Below are 27,507 nucleotides of genomic sequence, written 5' to 3'. Positions count from 1 at the left end.
TTGCGAGGTAGCGCAAGGAAACAGACGAAAGAAATGGCCCAACCCACCCTCATACACATGTATATACCTACGTCCACACACGCAAATATACATACCTACACAGCTTTCCATGGTTTACCCCAGACGCTTCACATGCCTTGATTCAATCCACTGACAGCACGTCAACCCCGGTATACCACATCGCTCCAATTCACTCTATTCCTTGCCCTCCTTTCACCCTCCTGCATGTTCAGGCCCCAATCACACAAAATCTTTTTCACTCCATCTTTCCACCTCCAATTTGGTCTCCCTCTTCTCCTCGTTCCCTCCACCTCCGACACATATATCCTCTTGGTCAATCTTTCCTCACTCATTCTCTCCATGTGCCCAAACCACTTCAAAACACCCTCTTCTGCTCTCTCAACCACGCTCTTTTTATTTCCACACATCTCTCTTACCCTTACGTTACTCACTCGATCAAACCACCTCACACCACACATTGTCCTCAAACATCTCATTTCCAGCACATCCATCCTCCTGTGCACAACTCTATCCATAGCCCACGCCTCGCAACCATACAACATTGTTGGAACCACTATTCCTTCAAACATACCCATTTTTGCTTTCCGAGATAATGTTCTTGACTTCCACACATTCTTCAAGGCCCCCAGAATTTTCGCCCCCTTCCCCACCCTATGATCCACTTCCGCTTCCATGGGTCCATCCGCTGCCAGATCCACTCCCAGATATCTAAAACACTTCACTTCCTCCAGTTTTTCTCCATTCAAACTCACCTCCCAATTGACTTGACCCTCAACCCTACTGTACCTAATAACCTTGCTCTTATTCACATTTACTCTTAACTTTCTTCTTCCACACACTTTACCAAACTCAGTCACCAGCTTCTGCAGTTTCTCACATGAATCAGCCACCAGCGCTGTATCATCAGCGAACAACAACTGACTCACTTCCCAAGCTCTCTCATCCCCAACAGACTTCATACTTGCCCCTCTTTCCAAAACTCTTGCATTTACCTCCCTAACAACCCCATCCATAAACAAATTAAACAACCATGGAGACATCACACACCCCTGCCGCAAACCTACATTCACTGAGAACCAATCACTTTCCTCTCTTACTACACGTACACATGCCTTACATCCTCGATAAAAACTTTTCACTGCTTCTAACAACTTGCCTCCCACACCATATATTCTTAATACCTTCCACAGAGCATCTCTATCAACTCTATCATATGCCTTCTCCAGATCCATAAATGCTACATACAAATCCATTTGCTTTTCTAAGTATTTCTCACATACATTCTTCAAAGCAAACACCTGATCCACACATCCTCTACCACTTCTGAAACCACACTGCTCTTCCCCAATCTGATGCTCTGTACATGCCTTCACCCTCTCAATCAATACCCTCCCATATAACTTACCAGGAATACTCAACAAACTTATACCTCTGTAATTTGAGCACTCACTCTTATCCCCTTTGCCTTTGTACAATGGCACTATGCACGCATTCCGCCAATCCTCAGGCACCTCACCATGAGTCATACATACATTAAATAACCTTACCAACCAGTCAATAATACAGTCACCCCCTTTTTTAATAGATTCCACTGCAATACCATCCAAACCTGCTGCCTTGCCGGCTTTCATCTTCCGCAAAGCTTTCGCTACCTCTTCTCTGTTTACCAAATCATTTTCCCTAACCCTCTCACTTTGCACACCACCTCGACCAAAACACCCTATATCTGCCACTCTATCATCAAACACATTCAACAAACCTTCAAAATACTCACTTCATCTCCTTCTCACATCACCACTACTTGTTATCACCTCCCCATTTGCGCCCTTCACTGAAGTTCCCATTTGCTCCCTTGTCTTACGCACTTTATTTACCTCCTTCCAGAACATCTTTTTATTCTCCCTAAAATTTAATGATACTCTCTCACCCCAACTCTCATTTGCCCTTTTTTTCACCTCTTGCACCTTTCTCTTGACCTCCTGTCTCTTTCTTTTATACATCTCCCACTCAATTTCATTTTTTCCCTGCAAAAATCGTCCAAATGCCTCTCTCTTCTCTTTCACTAATACTCTTACTTCTTCATCCCACCACTCACTACCCTTTCTAATCAACCCACCTCCCACTCTTCTCATGCCACAAGCATCTTTTGCGCAATCCATCACTGATTCCCTAAATACATCCCATTCCTCCGCCACTCCCCTTACTTCCATTGTTCTCACCTTTTTCCATTCTGTACTCAGTCTCTCCTGGTACTTCCTCACACAGGTCTCCTTCCCAAGCTCACTTACTCTCACCACCCTCTTCACCCCAACATTCACTCTTCTTTCTGAAAACCCATACAAATCTTCACCTTAGCCTCCACAAGATAATGATCAGACATCCCTCCAGTTGCACCTCTCAGCACATTAACATCCAAAAGTCTCTCTTTCGCACGCCTGTCAATTAACACATAATCCAATAACGCTCTCTGGCCATCTCTCCTACTTACATAAGTATACTTATGTATATCTCGCTTTTTAAACCAGGTATTCCCAATCATCAGTCCTTTTTCAGCACATAAATCTACAAGCTCTTCACCATTTCCATTTACAACACTGAACACCCCATGTATACCAATTATTCCCTCAACTGCCACATTACTCACCTTTGCATTCAAATCACCCATCACTATAACCCGGTCTCGTGCATCAAAACCACTAACACACTCATTCAGCTGCTCCCAAAACACTTGCCTCTCATGATCTTTCTTCTCATGCCCGGGTGCATATGCACCAATAATCACCCACCTCTCTCCATCAACTTTCAGTTTTACCCATATTAATCGAGAATTTACTTTCTTACATTCTATCACATACTCCCACAACTCCTGTTTCAGGAGTATTGCTACTCCTTCCCTTGCTCTTGTCCTCTCACTAACCCCTGACTTTACTCCCCAGACATTCCCAAACCACTCTTCCCCTTTACCCTTGAGCTTCGTTTCACTCAGAGTCAAAACATCCATGTTCCTTTCCTCAAACATACTACCTATCTCTCCTTTTTTCACATCTTGGTTACATCCACACACATTTAGGCACCCCACTCTGAGCCTTCGAGGAGGATGAGCACTCCCCGCGTGACTCCTTCTTCTGTTTCCCATTTTAGAAAGTTAATACAAGGAGGGGAGGATTTCTGGCCCCCCGCTCCCGTCCCCTCTAGTCGCTTTCTACGACACGCGAGGAATACGTGGGAAGTATTCTTTCACCCCTATCCCAGGGATAATATACATATATATATACATATACACATACACACACATACACATACATACGCACATATATACACACACACACACATACATATATATACATTGTTTCAAATATCATGGATATTTTAGCCTTCAATTTCACTGTGCAGATGATCATACTTCATGGTATATGCCAAAGGAAAGGAAGGAAGAGGATATAAATGCTGGGGCCCATAGCAAAGAGGGAGGTATGAAGGGCAATAATGAGGATGAAGGAAGGAAAGGCACCTGGGGTGGATGGAATTATGGCTGAAGTATGGAGGAGAAAGGGTGATACAGTAAATGCATCTTATATGTAATTTAGCATGGAAACAGGTTTGTGCATAAGGATTGGGTGAATGCTATTACTGTTCCTTTATTCAAAGGAAAAGTTGTGAAGGATGTATGTAGCAATTATAAGGGAATAAGAGTTAAGTATACCAGGAAAAGTGTATGTAGGAATATCAATTGACAGAGTGATGGAAGTAACTGAAAGCAGAATAAGTGAAGAGCAAGGGGATTTCAGGGAAGACAGGGGATGAGTGGATCAGATTTCTGTAGTAAAGATGACTGTAAAAAGTAACTAGTGAAAGGTAAGAGGCTGTATGTAGCTTTTATGGATCTGGAGAAAGCATATGACAGAGATGAGTGGAATATTTCATGGGATATGTTAAGGATATATAGTACAGGGGAAAAACTGTTGGATGGTGTAAAAGTCTTATATAGAGAACCATATGGGCTTGTAATAGTGGATGTAGACCTGAGGGAAAGTTTTGGGATACATGTAGGTGGAGGTACGGCTGTGTGATGTCAATGACTTTTTAAGGGGGCTAATGGGGAGGTGATAACAAGTAGTGGTGATGTGAGAAGGAGATGAAGTGAGTCTTTTGAAGGTTTGTTGAATGTGTTTGATGATAGAGTGGCAGATATAGGGTGTTTTGGTCGAGGTGGTGTGCAAAGCGAGAGGGTGTGGGAGAATGATTTGGTAAACAGAGAAGAGGTAGTAAAAGCTTTGCGGAAGATGAAAGCCGGCAAGGCAGCAGGTTTGGATGGTACTGCAGTGGAATCTATTAAAAAAGGGGGTGACTGTATTGTTGACAGGTTGGTAAGGTTATTCAATATATGTATGACTCATGGTGAGGTGCCTGAGTATTGGCGGAATGCTTGCATAGTGCCACTGTACAAAGGCAAAGGGGATAAAAGTGAGTGCTCAAATTACAGAGGTATAAGTTTGTAGAGTATTCTTAGGAAATTATATGGGAGGGTGTTGATTGAGAGAGTGAAGGCATATACAGAGCATCCGATAGGGGAAGAGCAGTGTGGTTTCAGATGTGTGGATCAGGTGTTTGCTTTGAAGAATGTATGTGGGAAATACTTAGAAAAGCAAATGGATTTGTATGTAGCATTTATGGATCTAGAGACAGCATATGATAGAGTTGATAGAGATGCTCTGTGGAAGGTGTTAAGAGTATATAGTGTGGGAGGCAAGTTGTTAGAAGCAGTGAAAAGTTTTTATCAAGGATGTAAGGCATGTGTACATGTGGGAAGAGAGGAAAAAGATTGGTTCTCAGTGAATGTTGGTTTGCGGCAGGGGTGCGTGATGTCTCCATGGTTGTTTAATTTGTTTATGGATGGGGTTGTTAGGGAGGTGAATGCACGAGTTTTGGAAAAAGGGGCAAGTATGCAGTCTGTTGTCGATAAGAGTGCTTGGGAAGTGAGTTAAGTTGTTGTTCGCTGATGATACAGCACTGGCGGCTGATTCGGGTGAGAAACTGCAGAAGCTGGTGACTGAGCTTGGAAAGTGGTTAAATGAAGAGAGCTGAGAGTAAATGTGAATAAGAGCAAGGTTATTAGGTACAGCAGGGTTGAGGGACAAGTCAATTGGGAGGTAAGTTTGAATGGGGAAAAACTGGAGGAAGTGAAGTGTTTTAGATATCTGGGAGTGGATTTGGCACCAGATGGAACCAAGGAAGCGGAAGCGAATCATAGGGTGGGGGAGGGGGCGAAAGTTCTTGGACCATTGAAGAATGTGTGGAGGTCGAGAACATTATCTCAGAAAGCAAAAATGGGTATGTTTGAAGGAATAGTGGTTCCAACAATGTTATATGGTTGTGAGGCATGGGCTATAGATAGAGTTGTGCAGAGGAGGGTGGATGTGTTGGAAATGAGATGTCTGAGGACAATATGTAGTGTGAGGTGGTTTGATCGAGTAAGTAATGAAAGGGTAAGAGAGATGTGTGGTAATAAAAAGAGTGTGGTTGAGAGAGCAGAAGAGGGTGTATTGAAATTGTTTGGTCACATGGAGAGAATGAGTGAGGAAAGATTGATCAAGAGAATATGTGTGTCAGAAGTAGAGGGAATGAGGAGAAGTGGGAGACCAAATTGGAGGTGGAAAGATGGAGCGAAAAAGATTTTGAGTGATCGGGGCCTGAACATGCAGGAGGGTGAAATGCGAGCAAGGAATAGAGTGAATTGGAACAATGTGGCATACCGGGGTCGACGTGCTGTCAGTGGATTGAACCAGGGCATGTGAAGTGTCTGGGTAAACCATGGAAAGTTCAGTGGGGCCTGGATGTGGAAAGGGAGATGTGGTTTTGGTGCATTATACATGACAGCTAGAGAATGAGTGTGAATGAATGTGGCTTTTGTTGTCTTTTCCCAGCGTTACCTCGCGCACATGCGGAGGGAAGGGGTTGTTATTTCATGTGTGGCGGGGTGGTGATGGGAATGAATAAAGGCAGCAAGTATGAATTATGTACATGTGTATATATGTATATGTCTATGTGTGTATATATATGTATACGTTGAAATGTATAGGTATGTATATGTGCGTGTGTGGACGTGTATGTGTATATGTATATATATATATATATATATATATATATATATATATGTATATATATATATATATATATATATATATATATATATATATATATATATATATATATATATATGTTGTTCGCTGATGATACAGTGCTGGTGGCTGATTCATGTGAGAAACTGCAGAAGCTGGTGACTGAGTTTGGTAAAGTGTGTGAAAGAAGAAAGTTAAGAGTAAATGTGAATAAGAGCAAGGTTATTAGGTACAGTAGGGTTGAGGGTCAAGTCAACTGTGAGGTAAGTTTGAATGGAGAAAAACTGGAGGAAGTAAAGTGTTTTAGATATCTGGGAGTGGATCTGGCAGCGGATGGAACCATGGAAGCGGAAGTGGATCATAGGGTGGGGGAGGGGGCGAAAATTCTGGGAGCCTTGAAGAATGTGTGGAAGTCGAGAACATTATCTCGGAAAGCAAAAATGGGTATGTTTGAAGGAATAGTGGTTCCAACAATGTTGTATGGTTGCGAGGTGTGGGCTATGGATAGAGTTGTGCGCAGGAGGGTGGATGTGCTGGAAATGAGATGTTTGAGGACAATGTGTGGTGTGAGGTGGTTTGATCGAGTAAGTAACGTAAGGGTAAGAGAGATGTGTGGAAATAAAAAGAGCGTGGTTGAGAGAGCAGAAGAGGGTGTTTTGAAATGGTTTGGGCACATGGAGAGAATGAGTGAGGAAAGATTGACCAAGAGGATATATGTGTCGGAGGTGGAGGGAACGAGGAGAAGTGGGAGACCAAATTGGAGGTGGAAAGATGGAGTGAAAAAGATTTTGTGTGATCGGGGCCTGAACATGCAGGAGGGTGAAAGGAGGGCAAGGAATAGAGTGAATTGGATCGATGTGGTATACCGGGGTTGACGTGCTGTCAGTGGGTTCAATCAGGGCATGTGAAGCGGCTGGGGTAAACCTTGGAAAGCTGTGTAGGTATGTATATTTGCGTGTGTGGACGTATGTATATACATGCGTATGGGGGTGGGTTGGGCCATTTCTTTCGTCTGTTTCCTTGCGCTACCTCGCAAACTCGGGAGACAGCGACAATGCAAAAAAAAAAAAAATATATATATATATATATATATATATATATATATATATATATATATATTATCCCTGGGGATAGGGGAGAAAGAATACTTCCCACGTATTCCCTGCGTGTCGTAGAAGGCGACTAAAAGGGGAGGGAGCGGGGGGGGCTGGAAATCCTCCTCTCTCATTATTTCTTTTTAATTTTCCAAAAGAAGGAACAGAGAAGGGGGCCAGGTGAGGATATTCCCTCAAAGGCCCAGTTCTCTGTCCCTTTTAGTCGCCTTCTACGACACGCAGGGAATACGTGGGAAGTATTCTTTCTCCCCTATCCTCATATATATATATATATATATATATATATATATATATATATATATATATATATATATATATATATATATGGATGGAGTGATGAGAGAAATGAAAACAAAACTAAGGCAAAGGGGTGCAGAGATGGAGTGTGGAGGTGATATGGTGGCTAGTGGCAAGCTTGTTTGCTGATGATACCATGTTGTTTGTGGAGAGTGAGGAGATGCAGAAAGTTGTAAGCGTGTTTTATGACGTGTGATAGTGGAGGGGATTGAAGATAAATGAAAGTACAAGTAAAGTAATTGCATTTGAAAGGAAATGGAGTGAAAGTATAGATTTTGTAAAATCATATAGAATGAAAGAAGAAAGTGTACTAAATTGTGTTGGTGATACAGGGGAAGAAGACTGGAAGAAGTTAGGGAATTTAGTATCTGGAAGCTGCCTTGGATAAGTGTGATGATATGAAAGGAGAGATAAGGGAGAAAGCAGTATAGGGTAGAAGAGTCATTGGGTCCCTTAATAGAATAATGAAGGGTAGAGGTGTAAGTATGGAGTGAAGAGTGGATTAAGGGACAGCACAGTCCTCCCAACCCTGACCTGTGCAGCTGAAACATGGATGTGGAATGAGGCACAGAGGTCAAGAACCCAGTCTGTGGAAATGAGCTATCTGAGAAGAGCATGTGGTGTGACTAGATGGAATGAAAAAAGGAATGAAAGGGTGTATGAGAGATGTGGTATGGCAAGGAAAGTAAAAGAGAATGAATTGTGCAATGGCAGAATAGGTGAAATGTAATACTTTGAGGTGGTTTGCGCATGTGGAAAGATTGCAAGACAGGGAGTTTACAAGGAGAGTGCATGAATGTACAATTAAAGGGGTTGGTGTGAGAGGAAGACCACCTGTAACATGGATGGAGAAATACTGGAGGGAGAGAAACAAAGGAAGAATGTGTGGAATGGTGCATGCAAGGGAGGCATGAAAGGACAGGGATAAGTGGAGACTCTTTTGCCATGGTCACACCTTGATGGGAGTTCCCAGAGGAAATGGGTGTCAGAGATAGAGATAGACAGATAGCCGCTAATATTCAGTGTTTTTTTTAGTCATTTTCTTATTGCACTTGGAAATGTAGCATTTCCATTTTAAGGGGTAAATATCTACAAAAGAAAATACTTTTTCACCTTAAAAAGATCAATGCAATACAATATACTGTACACAAATTAGAGAGCCTCATGAGTCAGAGACTATTTGAAGTGAAAAGCCTATTAAAGGAACCAACCAAAGATGAGAGACCAAATTGAGGGGCTTACCTGAGGTCTCCAACATAGTGTGTATTCCAGGAGAGTCTAGCCCTGGATCGGGACACCATGTGGACCATGTTTGTGCTCCCATAGATCGCGTCAGCTGTTTCAAAGGCTGCATTACCTGGTGAAGCAAGATACTTAGGGACCTCACTAAAGTGATGGGGAGGGAGAAAGAGATGGGAAGAGCATTGGGCTTATTGGGGATCTGGTGAGGGGTAAGGAAACAGGAGATTTTGTGAAGTGGTTAGAGAACAAAGTAAGAGGAATGGGATATGATGGAAATAATCTCAATACCTCAGATTTTTTCATACCTAATTACTTCTGTTGCCAAGCAGGTTAGCATAAAATAAAGGGGGGCCTCATTTGTACATATCCACTCTCTAGCTGTCAAGTATAATGTACTGAAACCAACACTTATCTACCACAGCCACGCCCAACACTATTTTATGGATTTTCTACATTCCTCCATATTCCTTGGTTCAATCCACTGACTGTCATCTCATGTACCGTCACATCAATCTTATACATTCTATCTCATGAACTTTTTTTTTTTCATTTTGCTTTGTCGCTGTCTGCCGCTTTAGCGAGGTAGCGCAAGGAAACAGACGAAAGAATGGCCCAACCCACCCACATACACATGTATATACATACACGTCCACACATGCAAATATACATACCTATACATCTCAACGTATACATATATATATACACACACAGACATATACATATATACACATGTACATAATTCATACTGTCTGCCTTTATTCATTCCCACTGCCACCTTGCCACACATGAAATAACCCCCTCCCTCCTCATGTGTGCGAGGTAGCGCTAGGAAAAGACAACAAAGGCCCCATTCATTCACACTCAGTCTCTAGCTGTCATGTAACAATGCACCGAAACCACAGCTCCCTTTCCACATCCAGGCCCCACAGCACAGAACTTTCCATGGTTTACCCCAGACGCATCACATGCCCTTGTTCAATCCATTGACAGCACGTCAACCCCGGTATACCACATCGATCCAATTCACTCTATTCCTTGCACACCTTTCACCCTCTTGCATGTTCACGCCCCGATCACTCAAAATCTTTTTCACTCCATCTTTCCACTTCCAATTTGGTCTCCCACTTCTCGTTCCCTCCACCTCTGACACATATATCCTCTTGGTCAATTTTTCCTCACTCATTCTCTCTATGTGACCAAACCATTTCAATACACCCTCTTCAGCTCTCTCATTGACACTCTTTTTATTACCACACATCTCTCTTACCCTATTATTACTTACTCGATCAAACCACCTCACACCACATATTGTCCTCAAACATCTCATTTCCAGCACATCCATCCTCCTGCGCACAACTCTATCCATAGCCCACGCCTCGCAACCATACAACATTGTTGGAACCACTATTCCTTCAAACATACCCATTTTTGCTTTCCGAGATAATGTTCTCGACTTCCACACACTCTTCAAGGCTCCCAGAATTTTTGCCCCTCTCCCATCCTATGATTCACTTCCGCTTCCATGGTTCCATCCACCGCCAAATCCACTCCCAGATATCTAAAACACTTCACTTCCTCCAGTTTTTCTCCATTCAAACTTACCTCCCAATTGACTTGACCCTCAACCTTACTGTACCTAATACCCTTGCTCTTATTCACATTTACTCTCAATCTTCTTCTTTCACACACTTCACCAAACTCAGTCACCAGCTTCTGCAGTTTCTCACACGAATCAGCCACCAGCGCTGTATCATCAGCGAACAACAACTGACTCACTTCCCAAGCTCTCTGATCCACAACAGACTGCATACTTGCCCCTCTTTCCAAAACTCGTGCATTTACCTCCCTAACAACTCCATCCATAAACAAATAAAACAACCATGGAGACATCACACACACTCCTGCCGCAAACCTACATTCACTGAGAGCCAATCACTTTCCTCTCTTCCTACACGTACACATGCCTTGCATCCTCGATAAAATCTTTTCATTGCTTCTAACAACTTGCCTCCCACACCATATATTCTTAATACCTTCCACAGAGCATCTCTATCAACTCTTATCATATGCCTTCTCCAGATCCATAAATGCTACATACAAATCCATTTGCTTTTCTAAGTATTTCTCACATACATTCTTCAAAGCAAACACCTGATCCACACATTCTCTAACACTTCTGAAACCACACTGCTCTTCCCCAATCTGATGCTCTGTACATTCCTTTACCCTCTCAATCAATACCCTCCCATATAATTTCCCAGGAATACTCAACAAACTTATACCTCTGTAATTTGAGCACTCACCTTTGTCCCCTTCGCCTTTGTACAATGGCACTATGCAAGCATTCCCCCAATCCTCAGGCACCTCACCATGAATCATACATACATTAAATAACCTTACCAACAAGTCAACAATACAGTCACTCCTTTTTTTAATAAATTCCACTGTAATACCATCCAAACCCGCTGCCTTGCCGGCTTTCATCTTCCGTTAAGCTTTTACTACCTCTTCTCTGTTTACCAAATCATTTTCCCTAACCCTCACTTTGCACACCACCTCAGCCAAAGCACCTTATATCTGCCACTCTATCATCAAACACATTCAACAAACCTTCAAAATACTCACTCCATCTCCTTCTCATATCACCACTACTTGTTATCACCTCCCCATTAGCCCCTTTCACTGAAGTTCCCATTTGCTCCCATGTCTTATGCACTTTATTTACCTCCTTCCAAAACATCTTTTTATTCTCCCTAAAATTTAATGATACTCTCTCACCCCAACTCTCATTTGCCCTCTTTTTCACCTCTTGCAACTTTCTCTTGACCTCTTACCACTTTCTTTTATACATCTCCCACTCATTTGCATTATTTCCCTGCAAAAATTGTCCAAATGTCTCTCTCTTCTCTTTCACTAATAATCTTACTTCTTCATCCCACCACACACTACCCTTTCTAATCTGTCCACCTCCCTCGCTTCTCATACCACAAGCATCTTTTGAGCAAGCCATCACTGCTTCCCTAAATACATCCCGTTCCTCCCACACTCCCCTTACCTCCTTTGTTCTCACCTTTTTCCATTCTGTACCCAGTCTCTCCTGGAACTTCCTAACACAAGTCTCCTTCCCAAGCTCACTTACTCTCACCACTCTCTTCACCCCAACATTCTTCTTTTCTGAAAACCTCTACAAATCTTCACCTTCGCCTCCACAAGATAATGTTCCCCCACACCCCTTACCTCCTTTGTTCTCACCTTTTTCCATTCTGTACCCAGTCTCTCCTGGTACTTCCTAACACAAGTCTCCTTCCCAAGCTCACTTACTCTTACCACTCTCTTCACCCCAACATTCTCTCTTCTTTTCTGAAAACCTCTACAAATCTTCACCTTCGCCTCCACAAGATAATGGTCAAACATCCCTCCAGTTGCACCTCTCAGCACATTAACATCCAAACGTCTCTCTCGCGCGCCTATCAATTAACACGTAATCCAGTAACGCTCTCTGGCCAACTGTCCTGCTTACATACGTATACTTATGTATATCTCTCTTTTTAAACCAGGTATTCCCAATCACCAGTCCCTTTTCAGCACATAAATCTACAAGTTCTTCACCATTTCCATTTACAACACTGAACACCCCATGTATACCAATCATTTCCTCAACTGCCACATTACTCACCTTTGCATTTAAATCACACATCACTATAACCCGGTCTCGTGCATCAAAACCACTAACATGCTCATTCAGCTGCTCCCTAAACACTTGCCTCTCATGATCTTTCTTCTCATGCCCAGGTGCATATGCACCCATCTCTCTCCATCCACTTTCAGTTTTGCCCATATCAATCTAGAGTTTACTTTCTTACACTCTACCACATACTCCCACCACTCCTGTTTTAGAAGTAGTGCTACTCGTTCCCTTGCTCTTGTCCTCTCACTGACCCCTGACTTTACTCCCAAGACATTCCCAAACTACTCTTCCCCTTTACCCTTGAGCTTCGTTTCACTCAGAGCCAAAACATCCAGGTTCCTTTCCTCAAACATACTACCTATCTCTCCTTTTTTCTCATCTTGGTTACATCCACACACATTGAGACTCCCCAATCTGAGCCTTTGAGGAGGATGAGTACTCCCCATGTGACTACTTCTTCTGTTTCCCCTTTTAGAAAGTTAAAATACAAGGAGGGGAGGGTTTCTAGCCCCCTGCTCCCGTCCCCTTTAGTCGCCTTCTACGACACGTGAGGAATGCGTGGGAAGTATTCTTTCTCCCTATCCCCAGGGATAGGGGAGATTTTCTAGATTCCTCCATATTCCTTGGTTCAGTCTACTGACTATGTCATCTCATGTACCATCACATCAATCTTATACATTCTATCTCATGAAGTCTTTTCATTCATATATATATATTGTTTTCCTGCTTTAGAGAGGTAGCAGCATTAGGAACTGAAACGTTAAGAAACAATCAACACTCCTTTTCCTGTTTCTTTTTATAAAGTGATAATACTAATGTGGAATTTTAAAAAGACTTAAAGAATTGAAATGATAAAGTAATTATGGGAAACATTTATACAGAAAAATCTACTATACATAAGTATTATTTACATCAAATAATTAACTATTTTAAATCAGTGTCATTTTATTCAAGAGGTGTTCCAATAATACGAAGATGCATGATGCAAAGAAGCACATAATGGTCATTCTCTGGGATGAAAGCTACAAATGTTTTAATGACTACAGTAATTTGGGAGACCAACTTGGAGGTGGAAAGATGGAGTGAAAAAGATTTTGTGTGATCGGGCCTGAACATGCAGGAGGGTGAAAGGAGGGCATGGAATAGAGTGAATTGGATCGATGTGGTATACCGGGGTTGACCTGCTGTCAGTGGATTGAATCAGGGCATGTGACGCATCTGGGGTATACCATGGAAAGCTGTGTAGGTATGTATATTTGCGTGTGTGGACGTGTATGTATATACATGTGTATGGGGGTGGGTTGGGCTATTTCTTTCGTCTGTTTCCTTGCGCTACCTCACAAACGCGGGAGACAGCAAAAAAAAAAAAAACAAAAAAAAAAACAAACTGCATCTGTTGACAGACACAAAAGTGACAACCAATTTTACAACTATCTCCACAAACTCTATTTCTACACAATGCACTCTATCCAAGGCCCTTCACTCTATTTTCTTGATCCTCTCCAAGCTCCTAAGAAATATTGTATCCTCCTCCTCCTTCAGTTCATCCCCTATTGTTCTCCCCTTTCTTTCTCAACTTCATATTTTACATAGATCACTTAGTTTCTCTCAAACTCTTGTCATACATAGCCGTTAGCAGTGCATCACATGCAGAAAATAATGTTACTAATTTAGTCAACCATCATAAGAAACTGCCCATGACACAACAGTATGCCTATACTGGAACAATAAACATCCTGATGCACTGCTGCAGTAAAACCACAAGCGAGTGGAAAAAGCTTCCTGTGTTATAGTTTGCAGGTATGTTTGTGTAATGACCTATTTGTACAATATGGAAAGAGAGTTCTATACTCAAGGGAACCTTACCCTTAAACTTGCTCGAGTTATATCTCTATCACGGCAGGTAAAGAAGTACTTTTTTGGCACCTTTTCTAAGAAATGTCTGTCATTTGATATTACCTCTCGTTGCCCTTTTTTTGTGGCTTTTAAGGATGTCTGCTATCAGCATAATCAACCTAAACAAATAATTTTAATATTGTAATTATATGTGTATGAATTAATACAAAAGGCAGCAACATATAAACCTTTTTCTACTTAAAAGCACCAGCACCTATACTCACCCCGGCCAAGGATTAACACATTCTTTCCCTCGAAGTACCTAGGATCAATAGTAACGTCCTCATAACCCTGAACCAGCTCAGCCCCAGGGAAGGATGGGTTGTTGGGCGTGGCCATCCCTGTAGCTACTACCACATACCTGAGGACATGGTTACTAAAGGTCAGATACTATGGAAAATGTTAGGAAGAATAGGAGATAATGATGTAGAGCACTGTAACTCTAGACTGATGGGTCAGGTCTAATGGAGAATATGAGGTCAACTTTGGAAAAAGATGTCATGTGATTTTAATAAAATAAATGATTTAGTAAAAATACAAATGGAAATTATATGTATGAGAAACGTGTTCATCCGGACCAAACATTATGGCCCATTTGCCTAACTCTGACTGCACCAGTGAACATGTTAATAATTAGTGTTGATTCTGCCTCAAATGCTTAAACTCCCACTTGAATAAAAATTTCCATCGGTAGGTTCTGTGAATGACTTTTCCTGTATAATTTTTTGTGAATAAGAAAAAGGTTGTATGTACGCAAAAAGTTACTCATACAGACATCTAAAGTAAAAAAATGGAATCTAATGCATTTGCAGCCTCATCAACTAATAAAGGTTTGCTTGGTCTGACAACTTCCAATTTGGGAACAAGCAACACCTTATGTTCTCTTTTCAAATCACCATTAGCATTACAATAACTAATTTAGTATGATATACACGTTTTCTCCAAGAAATCTTTATAGCGGACACTTTTTCAAATTAATTAGTTGACCAGTAATTGATTCACTGTAGTACATGTTTTTGCTCTACAGTATAATCATAAAAATCTTGTAAATCAACCGATTTTTAGTTGGACTACATGGGTATGATATAAAATAAACACAGATTACATAGGTTTTTCTCTAATGATATTCATTCATTTATTTATTATACTTATCGCTGTCTCCCGCGTTAGCGAGGTAGCGCAAGGAAAAAGACGAAAGAATGGCCCAACCCACCCACATACACATGTATATACATACATGTCCACACATGCACATATACATACCTACACATTTTAACATATAAATATATACACATACACAGGTTTGCGGCAGGGGTGTGTGATGTCTCCTTGGTTGTTTAATTTGTTTATGGATGGGGTTGTTAGTGAGGTGAATGCAAGAGTTTTGGAAAGAGGGGCAAGAATGAAGTCTGTTGTGGATGAGAGAGCTTGGGAAGTGAGTCAGTTGTTCGCTGATGATACAGCGCTGGTGGCTGATTCATGTGAGAAACTGCAGAAGCTGGTGACTGAGTTTGGTAAAGTGTGTGAAAGAAGAAAGTTAAGAGTAAATGTGAATAAGAGCAAGGGTATTAGGTACAGTAGGGTTGAGGGTCAAGTCAATTGGGAGGTAAGTTTGAATGGAGAAAAACTGGAGGAAGTAAAGTGTTTTAGATATCTGGGAGTGGATCTGGCAGCGGATGGAACCATGGAAGCGGAAGTGAATCATAGGGTGGGGGAGGGGGCGAAAATCCTGGGAGCCTTGAAGAATGTGTGGAAGTGGAGAACATTATCTCGGAAAGCAAAAATGGGTATGTTTGAAGGAATAGTGGTTCCAACAATGTTGTATGGTTGCGAGGCGTGGGCTATGGATAGAGTTGTGCGCAGGAGGGTGGATGTGCTGGAAATGAGATGTTTGAGGACAATGTGTGGTGTGAGGTGGTTTGATCGAGTAAGTAATATAAGGGTAAGAGATGTGTGGAAATAAAAAGAGCGTGGTTGAGAGAGCAGAAGAGGGTGTTTTAAAATGGTTTGGGCACATGGAGAGAATGAGTGAGGAAAGATTGACCAAGAGGATATATGTGTCGGAGGTGGAGGGAACGAGGAGAAGTGGGAGACCAAATTGGAGGTGGAAATATGGAGTGAAAAAGATTTTGAGTGATCGGGGCCTGAACATGCAGGAGGGTGAAAGGAGGGCAAGGAATAGAGTGATTTGGATCGATGTGGTATACCGGGGTTGACGTACTGTCAGTGGATTGAATCAGGGCATGTGAAGCGTCTGGGGTAAACCATGGAAAGCTGTGTGGGGCCTGGATGTGGAAAGGGAGCTGTGGTTTCGGGCATTATTGCATGACAGCTAGAGACTGAGTGTGAATGAATGAGGCCTTTGTTGTCTTTTCCTAGCGCTACCCCGCACACATGAGGGGGGAGGGGGATGGTATTCTATGTGTGGTGAGGTGGCGATGGGAATGAATAAAGGCAGACAATGTGAACTGTGTGCATGGGTATATATGTATGTGTCTGTGTGTGTATATATATGTGTACATTGAGATGTATAGGTATGTATATTTTGCGTGTGTGGACGTGTGTGTATATACATGTGTATGGGGGTGGGTTGGGCCATTTCTTTCGTCTGTTTCCTTGCGCTACCTCGCAAACGCGGGAGACAGCGACAAAGCAAAATAAATAAATAAATAAATAAATAAATAAATATTATCCCTGGGGATAGGGGATTAAGAATACTTCCCACGTATTTCCTGCGTGTCGTAGAAGGCAACTAAAAGGGGAGGGAGCGGGGGGCTGGAAATCCTCCCCTCTCGTTTTTTTTTTTTAATTTTCCGAAAGAAGGAACAGAGGAGGCCAGGTGAGGATATTCCAAAAAAGGCCCAGTCCTCTATTCTTAACGCTACCTCGCTAACGCGGGAAATGGCGAATAGTTTAAAAGAAAAAGAAAAGAAATATATATATATATATATATATATATATATATATATATATATATATATATATATATATATATATATATATATATGTATATATATATATATATCCCTGGGGATAGGGGTGAAAGAATACTTCCCACGTATTCCCTGCGTGTTGTAGAAGGCGACTAAAAGGGCAGGGAGCGGGGGGCTGGAAATCCTCCCCTCTCATTATTTTTTTTTAATTTTCCAAAAGAAAGAACAGAGAAGGGGGCCAGGTGAGGATTATCCCTCAAAGGCCCAGTCCTCTGTTCTCAACGCTACCTCGCTAACGCGGGAAATAGCAAGTAGTTTGAAAAAAAAAAATATATATATATATATATATATATATATATATATATATATATATATATATATATATATATATATATATATATATATATATATGCACATAATTCATACTTGCTGCCTTTATTAATTTCCGTCGCCACCCCACCACACATGAAATAGCATCCCCCCTCCCCCCACGAGGTAGCGCTAGGAAAGGACAAAAGGCCACATTCGTTCACACTCAGTCTCTAGCTGTCACGTGCAATGCACCGAAAATACAGCTCCATTTCCACATCTTGGCCCCACAAAACTTTCCATGTTTACCCTAGACCCCGGTATTCCACATCGTTCTAATTCACTCTATTCCTTGCACGCCTTTCACCTTCCTGCATGTTCAGGCCCCGATCGCTCAAAATCTTTTTCACTCCAATTTGGTCTCCCTCTTCTCCTCGTTCCCTTCACCTCTGACACATATATCCTCTCTGTCAATCTTTCCTCACTCATTCTCTCCATGTGACCAAACCATTTCAATACACCCTCTTCTGCTCTCTCAGTCACACTCTTTTTATTACCACACATCTCTCTTACCCTATTTTACTTACTCCATCAAACCACCTCACACCACATATTGTCCTCAAACATCTCATTTCCAACACATCCACCCTCCTCCGCACAACTCTATCTATAGCCCGCACCTCACAACCATACAACATTGTTGGAACCACTATTCCTTCAAACATACCCATATTTGCTTTCTGAGATAATGTTCTCGCCTTCCACACATTCATCAATGCTCCCAGAACCTTCGCCCCCTCCCCCACCCTGTGACTCACTTATGCTTCCATGGTTCCATCCGCTGCGAAATCCACTCCCAGATATCTAAAACACTTCACTTCCTCCAGTTTTTCTCCATTCAAACTCACCTCCCAATTTACTTGTCCCTCAGCCCTACTGAACCTAATAACCTTGCTCTTATTCACATTTACTCTCAGCTTTCTTCTTTCACACACTTTACCAAACTCAGTCACCAGCTCCTGTATCACCACACTGTATCATAAGTGAACAACAACTGAATCATTTTCCAAACCCTCTCATCCACAATAGACTGCATTCTTGCCTCTCTCTCCAAAACTCTTGCATTCGCCTCCCTAACAACCCCATCCATAAACAAATTAAACAACCATGGAGACAACAAGCACCCCTGCAGCAAACCGACATTCACTGAGAACCAATCACTCTCCTCTCTCCTACTCGTACACATGCCTTACATCCTCGATAGAAACTTTTCACTGCTTCTAGCGACTTGCCTCCCACACCATATATTCTACTGATGTCTTTCATTAGAAAGAGCTAGCTATTCATCGACATTTAATACCTCTAATGGGGTTACAACAGCCGGTGCTTTATGTATAAATTGAAAAATCTTTTATATAAAAAAAAAATCTGCTAATTTCTCTGAAGTTTTTGGCTTTGAGACTTCTTGTGGTTGTGGTTTGTACATGCCTCCAGTGCCGTGGCCCAATGAAACCTCACAGCACAGTATAATAACAACTGCATGTTTACCCCATGTGCACAAAGGTATAATCCTTGAGTAAAATATAAATCTAGAGCCTGGTGAGTATGATGGCCCATGGCCTTTAAACCAAATGTTTTAGGGTCAAATCAAAGGTCAGGCCTTCATACCCAAGAGTCATACCATCATGCTCAATGGTCATACCATTATGCTCAACGGTTATACTTTCAACGGTTATACTTTACTTGTGGGTTGCACAATCCTCATGGGTTGTATCATTTATGCTCAGGCATTAATGAACCACTGTTATAACAAACTGCCGCTGAAAACCACAAAATGGATAGCCACTGTTCTTACCACCCCAAAAATGGATTAGGAGGATAAATGAGCATAGAAAGATGACCCCAGAAGGAATAAAAGGGACTCAAACAAGCCACTCATTGCAAGAAAAGTTACAGGTGTTGTGAGTTTACAAATGAGCGTATTAGTTTACCTCATTATTCCTAAACTTACTTGTATGTGAATATATCTATATACATCATGGGTCAACTAGAAGCTGTAGGTTACACTGAGATGGGGTTTACCTGCAGGAATAGTGCCTATTGTGTTGATCTCGCAAGGTGAAGAACCCTCCAGGGAGCTCCCCAGAACCTGGCAGGCGCCTCAAGTCCCGCACCTCAGTGTTGTACCACACCCGAAGCCCTTGACGTACTGTGAATTCATTCAGGTACCGCACCATTGCATCGGCCTGAGAGAGGGAGTAAAAATATACTACCAACAGAAAACATATTCCTAGAAGAATGTGAAGGTGAAGAACTACTACAGGTTAAAGATGAAATATAAGAGGATCTGATGCCAATACAATGAAGGCCAAATCACACCTCTATCTTGCATGAGGAGGTCGAAGCCCAGTACCCACCATCAGCCTACATAAAGAATGTTGAAACCCACTGTCAGCTTACATTGGAGAAGGTAAGGTCCATCAGTAGTTTACAGAGTGAAACTTGATGCTTACCATTATGATAATACACAGTAGAGGTCGAAACTCACCATAAGCTTACACAAGGGAATCTCTAAAACTTGGTGCAGGAGAAACAAGAAAGGCAAGTCTACCGGATACGATTTTTTCTGCCAAAGTTCAGAAATCAAGAACTATTTTGCTCTCACGGAAAAGTAATGAAATGAAAATTGAGGAAAATATTTAATGGTCTTTCAGTTAATAGAATATACTGATTGACAAGCTGTATAAATGAATTAATCATGAAAAGGGAGATACTTTCATTACTATAAATCACGTTTGGAAATACTGTGTGACAGGGCTAGGCAAAGGCAGAGGAAAATGGAAAGTCATTTCTCACATGTGGTCACTTTAACTTATTACACGCAAGATCAGAGCAGTGCCAGTCAGATAACAGTATGAGGGCAGGGGCTCATGAAAAAAGTTAATTTTTCAAGATAATTTATCACAAAATAAAACTATTGGTCTTAGGCCTGGTCGGCTGGAGGCCAGGAATTTCGGCCCCCCAAACCCTACCCCTGCTGTGAAGGTAACTGCTCCAGTGTATATATTTTACACCTATACACTAAGAAGAATATGGTAGGACCACTGGGGTCTGGTGGTAGCTGGACAGGTGGAAGTGTTAAAGAAAGAGGGACGTTGTGCAAATGGAGCTGTTGTGGACAAGTGAAGGTAATGTGGACAAGCGGAGGTTGTGTGGACAGGTGGTGTTGTATATAAATGTGGGTGTTACTCAATAGGATGAGGTGTAGCTGGATAGGTGGTGGTGTTGTGGAGAAGTGGGGATGTCCCTGGAGATGTGGTGTTGTTGAGTGTTGCTGGAGGGGATGGGTCAGGGCACCTGAGAGGGATTCTGTCAGGGGATACGTAGTTTCTTTTAGGTCCCCTTCCCTTCTCCATTAGTCATTGTTTTTATCCATTCTTGTTTTATGCCATGCGCTGTAAGGCTTTAAGGGGTATGGAAGATGAGAGAGGGGTGGAATGGAGTGCTCTGCTGGGCTTGGGTACTATGTACCCCCTGCACCCCTCTCTAAGAAGCCTTAGGAGAAGGTGTCGTGGAGAGGCGGGGATGTCGCTGGAGAGATAGAGGTGTTGCAAGGAAAGTACTTACTGACCACCCTACATGACTCTTCCAAGGAGGAACTGTTTTCTACCGCTATCTTCTACTTTTATTTTCCCTTCAATATTCTCCACTTTTGCTTTCCCAACGATATTCTCCACTTTTGCTTCTAACAATATTTTCTGGTTATCTTTATCACAAAGTGTCTCTGCTCTTCGTCTCTATTAGTGTTCTCTACTTTGGTTTCTACCAATTTTCTCTTGTTTGTTGTTATCAATGTTTGCTACTTTTTTGCTACCAATTTTCTACTTTTCTTATACAAAGTCACTAATCAAGTGCACCGTTGACCCATTAAAGGTTAGGCCTGCATGCAACTTTCATGAACTTCAACTACATTACAGTTATATGCCAAAAAATCTCTCCCTGCGATATTCCATATGCATTAATGAATCTATGTACGTATATGTGTACGTTTATAAACTTGCAGCTATGTTTATTGGTACATTATATATATATATATATATATATATATATATATATATATATATATATATATATATATATCATTTCATTCAATTATAATACTTAAATCGCTGTTTCCCGCGTCAGCGAGGTACCGCCAGAAAACTGACGAAGAATGGCTCAACCTATCCACATACACATGTATATACATACACGTCCACACACGCACATATATATACCTATACATTTCAACGTATACACATATACACATACACAGACATATACATATATACACATGTACATAATTCATACTTGCTGCCTTCATTCATTCTCGTCGCCACCCCGCCACACATGAAATGACAACCCCCTCCTCCCGTACGCGCGCGAGGTAGCGCTAGGAAAAGAAACAAAGGCCACACTCGTTCACACTCAGTCTCTAGCTGTCATGTATAATGCACCGAAACCACAGCTCCCTTTCCACATCCAGGCCCCACAAAACTTTCTATGGTTTACCCCAGACGCTTCACATGCCCTGGTTCAATCCATTGACAGCACGTCGACCCCGGTATACCACATTGTTCCAAATCACTCTATTCCTTGCACCCTTTCAACTTCCTGCATGTTCAGGCCCCGATCGCTCAAAATCTTTTTCACCTCATCTTTCCACCTCCAATTTGGTCTCCCACTTCTTCTCGTTCCCTCCACCTCTGAGACATATGTCCTCTTGGTCAATCTTTCCTCACTCATTCTCTCCATGTGACCAAACCATTTCAAAACACCCTCTTTTGCTCTCTCAACCACTCTTTCTCGTACCACACATCTCTCTTACCCTTTCATTACTTACTTGATCAAACCACCTCACACCACATATTTTCCTCAAACATCTCATTTCCAACACATCCACCCTCCTCCGCACAACTCTATCTATAGCCCGCACCTCACTATATAATATTGTTGGAACCACTATTCCTTCAAACATACCCATTTTTGATTTCCGAGATAATGTTCTCACCTTCCACACATTTTTCAAAACTCCCAGAACCTTCGCCCCCTCCCCCACCCTGACTCACTTCCGCTTCCATGGTTCCATCCGCTGCCAAATCCACTCCCACATATCTAAAACACTTCACTTCCTCCAGTTTTTCTCCATTCAAACTTACCTCCCAATTGACTTGTCCCTCAACCCTACAGTACCTAATAACCTTGCTCTTATTCACATTTACTCTCAGCTTTCTTCTTTTACACACTTTACCAAACTCAGTCACCAGCTTCTGCAGTTTCTCACATGAATCAGCCACCAGCGCTGTATCATCAGCGAACAACAACTGACTCACTTCCCAGGCTCTCTCATCCACAACAGACTGCATACCTGCCCCTCTCTCCAAAACTCTCGCATTCACCTCCCTAACAACCCCATCCATAAACAAATCAAACAACCATGGAAACATCTCACACCCCTGCCGCAAACCTACATTCACTGAGAACCAATCACTTTCCTCTCATCCTACTTGTACACATGCCTTACATCCTCGATAGAAACTTTTCACTGCTTCTAACAACTTGCTTCCCACACCATATATTCTTAATACCTTCCACAGAGCATCTCTATCAACTACATCATATGCCTTCTCCAGATCCATAAATGCTACATACAAATCTATTTGCTTTTCTAAGTATTTCTCTCAAACATTCTTCAAAGCAAACACCTGATCCACACATCCTCTACCACTTCTGAAACAACACTGCTCTTCCCCAATCTGATGCTCTGTACATGCTTTCACTCTCTCAATCAATACCCTCCCATATAATTTCCCAGGAATACTCAACAAACTTATACCTCTGCAATTTGAGCACTCACCTTTATCCCCTTTGCCTTTGTACAATGGCACTATGCACGCATTCCGCCAATCCTCAGGCACCTCACCATGAGTCATACATACATTAAATAACCTTACCAACCAGTCAACAACACAGTCACCCCCTTTTTAATAAATTCCCATGCAATACCATCCATATATATAAATATATATATATATATATATATATATATATATATATATATATCCCTGGGGATAGGGGTGAAAGAATACTTTCCACATATTTCCTGCGTGTCGTAGATGGCGACTAAAAGGGGAGGGAGCGGGGTACTGAAAATCCCCCCCCCCCTCCCATTTTTAGATTTTCCAAAAGAAGTAACAGAGAAGGGGGCCAAGTGAGGATATTACCTCACACTCAGTCCTCTGTTTTTAACGCTACCTCGCTGACGCGGAAAATTGCCAATATGTATGTTCGCTATGTGGGGCCTGGATGTGGAAAGGGAGATGTGGGTTCGGTGCATTACACATGACAGCTAGACACAGTGTGAACGAATGTGGCCTTTGTTGTCTTTTCCTAGCGCTACCTCACGCGCACCCGGGGGGGGGGGGGGGGAAGGGGGGGGGGGAGGAGGAGGTTGTCATTTCATGTGTGGCGGGGTGGCGGAGGAAATGGATGAAGGCAGCATGTATGAATATGTACATGTGTATATATGTATATGCGTGTACACGTTGAAATGTATAGGTATGTATATGTGCGTGTGTGGGTGTTTATTCATATACATGTGTATGTGGGTGAGTAGGGCCATTCTTTCGTCTGTTTCCTTGCGCTACCTCGCTAACGTGGGAGAAGCAACAAAGTATAATGATAACGATAATAATAATGATAATAATAATAATAATAATAATAATAATAATAATAATAATAATAATAGTGATTAATAATAATAATAATAATAATAATAATAATAATAATAATAATAATAATAATAATAATAATAATTATAATAATAGATACGACCACACGCGCACATATACATATCAACATATACATACATACTCATGTACATCCAAACCTCCAACAGCCGGGATCGAACCCGGGACCCCTGTGCAACAGGTGGGAACGCTACCGCTAGGCTATGATCGCCCCTAATAGGGAAATGACTTCGAATACTATGTACTCGAATACCCTTCGTCTTACGTTGGTGAGCAACGGGGAAATGACCTGTGCAGACCCTGTTGCTCACCAACGTGAGACGAAGGGTATTCGAGTACATAGTATTCGAATAGTCATTTCCCTATTAGGGGCGATCATAGCCTAGCGGTAGCGCTCCCGCCTGTTGCACAGGGGTCCCAGGTTCGATCCTGGCTGTTGGAGGTTTGTATGTTCTATGAAGGTGCGTGTTCATATGCACATTATTCGTATACACATGCACATATTCATACTTGTTTGCTTTCGTCCATTTCTGTTGCTACCCCGCCACACAGGAAATGCCAAATGCTCTCAACCACACTCTTTTTATTACCACACATCTCTTTCATCCTTTCATTACTTACTCGATCAGACCACCTCACATCCACCCTCCTCCGTACAACCTTATCCATAGCCCACGCCTCACAACCATATAACACTGTTGGAACTCCCATTCCTTCAAACAAACCCATTTTTGCTCTCCGAGATATCGTTCTCTCCTTCCACATATTCTTCATCGCTCCCAGAACCTTCGCCCCCTCCCCTTCCCATCCGTGACATTTCCGCTTCCATGGTTCCATCCTCTGCCAAATCCACTCCCAGATCTCCAAAACACTTCACTTCCTCCAGTTTTTCTCCATTCAAACTTACATCCCAATCAAATTGTCCATCAACCCTACTTAAACTAATAACCTTGCTCTTGTTCACATTTACTCTAAGTTTTCTCCTCACACTTTTCTATACTCATTCACCAACTTCTGCAGTTTCTCACTCGAATCAACTACTAGAGCTGTATCATCAGCGAACAACTACTGATTCACTTCCCAGGCCCCCTCATCCACAACAGCCTGCATACTTGCCCCTCTCTCCAATACTCTTACATTCATTTCCCTAACCACCCCGACCATAAACAAATTAAAAATACATGGGGACATCACACACCCTGGCTGCAGACTGACGTTCACTGGGAACCAATCACTTTCCTCTCTTCCTACTCGTACACATGCCTTACATCCTTGTTAAATAATTTACACTGCTTCTAACAACTTACCTCCCACACCATATACTCTTAGGACCTTCCACAAAGCATCTATATCCACCCTATCATATAGCTTTTCCAGATCCATAAATGCTAAATACAAATCCATATGCTTTTCTAAGTATTTCTCACATACATTCTTCAAAGCAAACACCTGATCCACACATCTTAAACCACTTCTGAAACCACACTGCTCTTCCCCAGTCTGATGTTCTGTACATGCCTTCACCCTCTCAATCAATAAACTCCCTTATAATTTCCCGGAAATACTCAACAAACTTATACCTCTGTAATTTGAACATTCATCTTTATCCCCCTTGCCTTTGTACAATAGCACTATGCATGTATTCCGCCAATCCTCAGGCACTTCCCCATGGTGCATACATACAGTGAATATCCTTACCAATCAATCAACAACGTAGTCACCTCCCCATCCCCTTTTTTAAATAACTTCCGCTGCAATATCATCCAAACCCGCCGCCCTGCCGGTTTTCATCTTCCGCAAAGCTTTCACTACCTCTTCTTTCTTAACCAAACCGTTCTCCCTGACCCTCTCACTTCGTACAACACCCCGACCTAAACACCCTATATTAGCCACTCTATCATCAAACACTATCTTTTTATTCTCCCTGAAATTTGATGATTCTCTCTCACCCGAACTCTCACTTGCCCTCTATTTCAACCCTCACAGTTTCTTTTGACCTCCTGCCACTTTCTTTTATACATCTCCCAGTTATTTGCACTCCTTCCTTGCAAGTATTGTCCAAACGCCTCTCTTATCTCTCTCACTAACTTCACCTCTTCATCCCACCATTCACTACCCTTTCTAATCTGCACATCTCCCACCTTTTTCATGCCACATGCATCTTTTGCGCAAGCCATCACAGTTTCCCTAAATACAACACATTCCTCACACACTCCCCTCATGTCATTTGCTTTTACCTTTTGCCATTCTACACTCAATCTCTCCTGGTACTCCCTCCCACAAGTCTCCTTTCCAAGCTAATTTACTCTCACCACTCTCTTATCCCCGACATTCTCTCTTCTCTTCTGAAATCCTCTACAAATCTTCACCTTCGCCTCCACAAGATAGTGATCAGACATCCCTCCCGCTGCCCCTCTCAGCACAACATCCAAAAGTCTCTCTTTTATACGCCTATCAATTAACACAATCTAGTAATGCCCTCTGACCATCTCTCCTACTCACACATACATACTTATGTATATATCTCTTTTTAAACCAGGTATTCCCAATCACCAGTCTTTTTTCAGCCGACAAATCTACAAGCTCTTCATTTCCATTTACAACACTGAATACCTCATGTACACCAATCATACCCTCAACTGCCACATTACTCACCTTTGCATTCAGATCACCCATCACTATAACCCGGTCTCGTGCATCAAAGCTGCTAACACACTCACTCAGCTGCTCCCAAAACACTCGCCTCTCATGATCTTTCTTCTCATGACCAGGTGCATAAGCACCAATAATCACCCATCTCTCTCCATTCGCTTTCAGTTTTACCCATATCAATCTAGAATTTACTTTCTTACACTCTATTACATACTCCCACAACTCCTTCTTCAGTAGTAGTGCTACTCCTTCCTTTGTCTTGCCTTTGCTCTTGTCCTCTCACCAACCCCTGACTTTACTCCCAAGACATTCCTAAACCACTCTCCCCCTTTACCCTTGAGCTTTTTCTAACTCAGAGTCAAAACATCCAGGTTCCTTTCCTTAAACATACTACCTATCTCTCCTTTTTTGTCATCTTGGTTACATCCACACACATTTAGATACCTC

General features: G+C 42.0%; 1 protein-coding gene across 3 annotated transcripts in view; it reads right to left on the bottom strand.

Annotated features, from left to right (window-relative positions):
- LOC139765065 (FAD-dependent oxidoreductase domain-containing protein 2-like) overlaps positions 1–27,507 on the bottom strand; it is a 114,212-nt gene that overhangs the window by 14,047 nt on the left and 72,658 nt on the right. For all 3 annotated transcript variants that reach the window (XM_071692173.1, XM_071692175.1, XM_071692174.1), the window contains exons 4-6: positions 19,703–19,866; positions 14,603–14,739; positions 8,795–8,909 (exon numbers count right to left, since the gene is read on the bottom strand). In XM_071692173.1, the coding sequence (XP_071548274.1) occupies positions 8,795–8,909; positions 14,603–14,739; positions 19,703–19,866 (416 nt within the window). The remainder of the gene's footprint in view (positions 1–8,794; positions 8,910–14,602; positions 14,740–19,702; positions 19,867–27,507) is intronic.

This window comes from Panulirus ornatus, chromosome 52 (assembly GCF_036320965.1).
Source record: "Panulirus ornatus isolate Po-2019 chromosome 52, ASM3632096v1, whole genome shotgun sequence".
Classification (NCBI taxonomy): domain Eukaryota; kingdom Metazoa; phylum Arthropoda; class Malacostraca; order Decapoda; family Palinuridae; genus Panulirus; species Panulirus ornatus.
The sequence above is the reverse complement of the archived record's forward strand: the minus strand, read 5'-3'. Positions and strand labels throughout refer to the sequence as shown.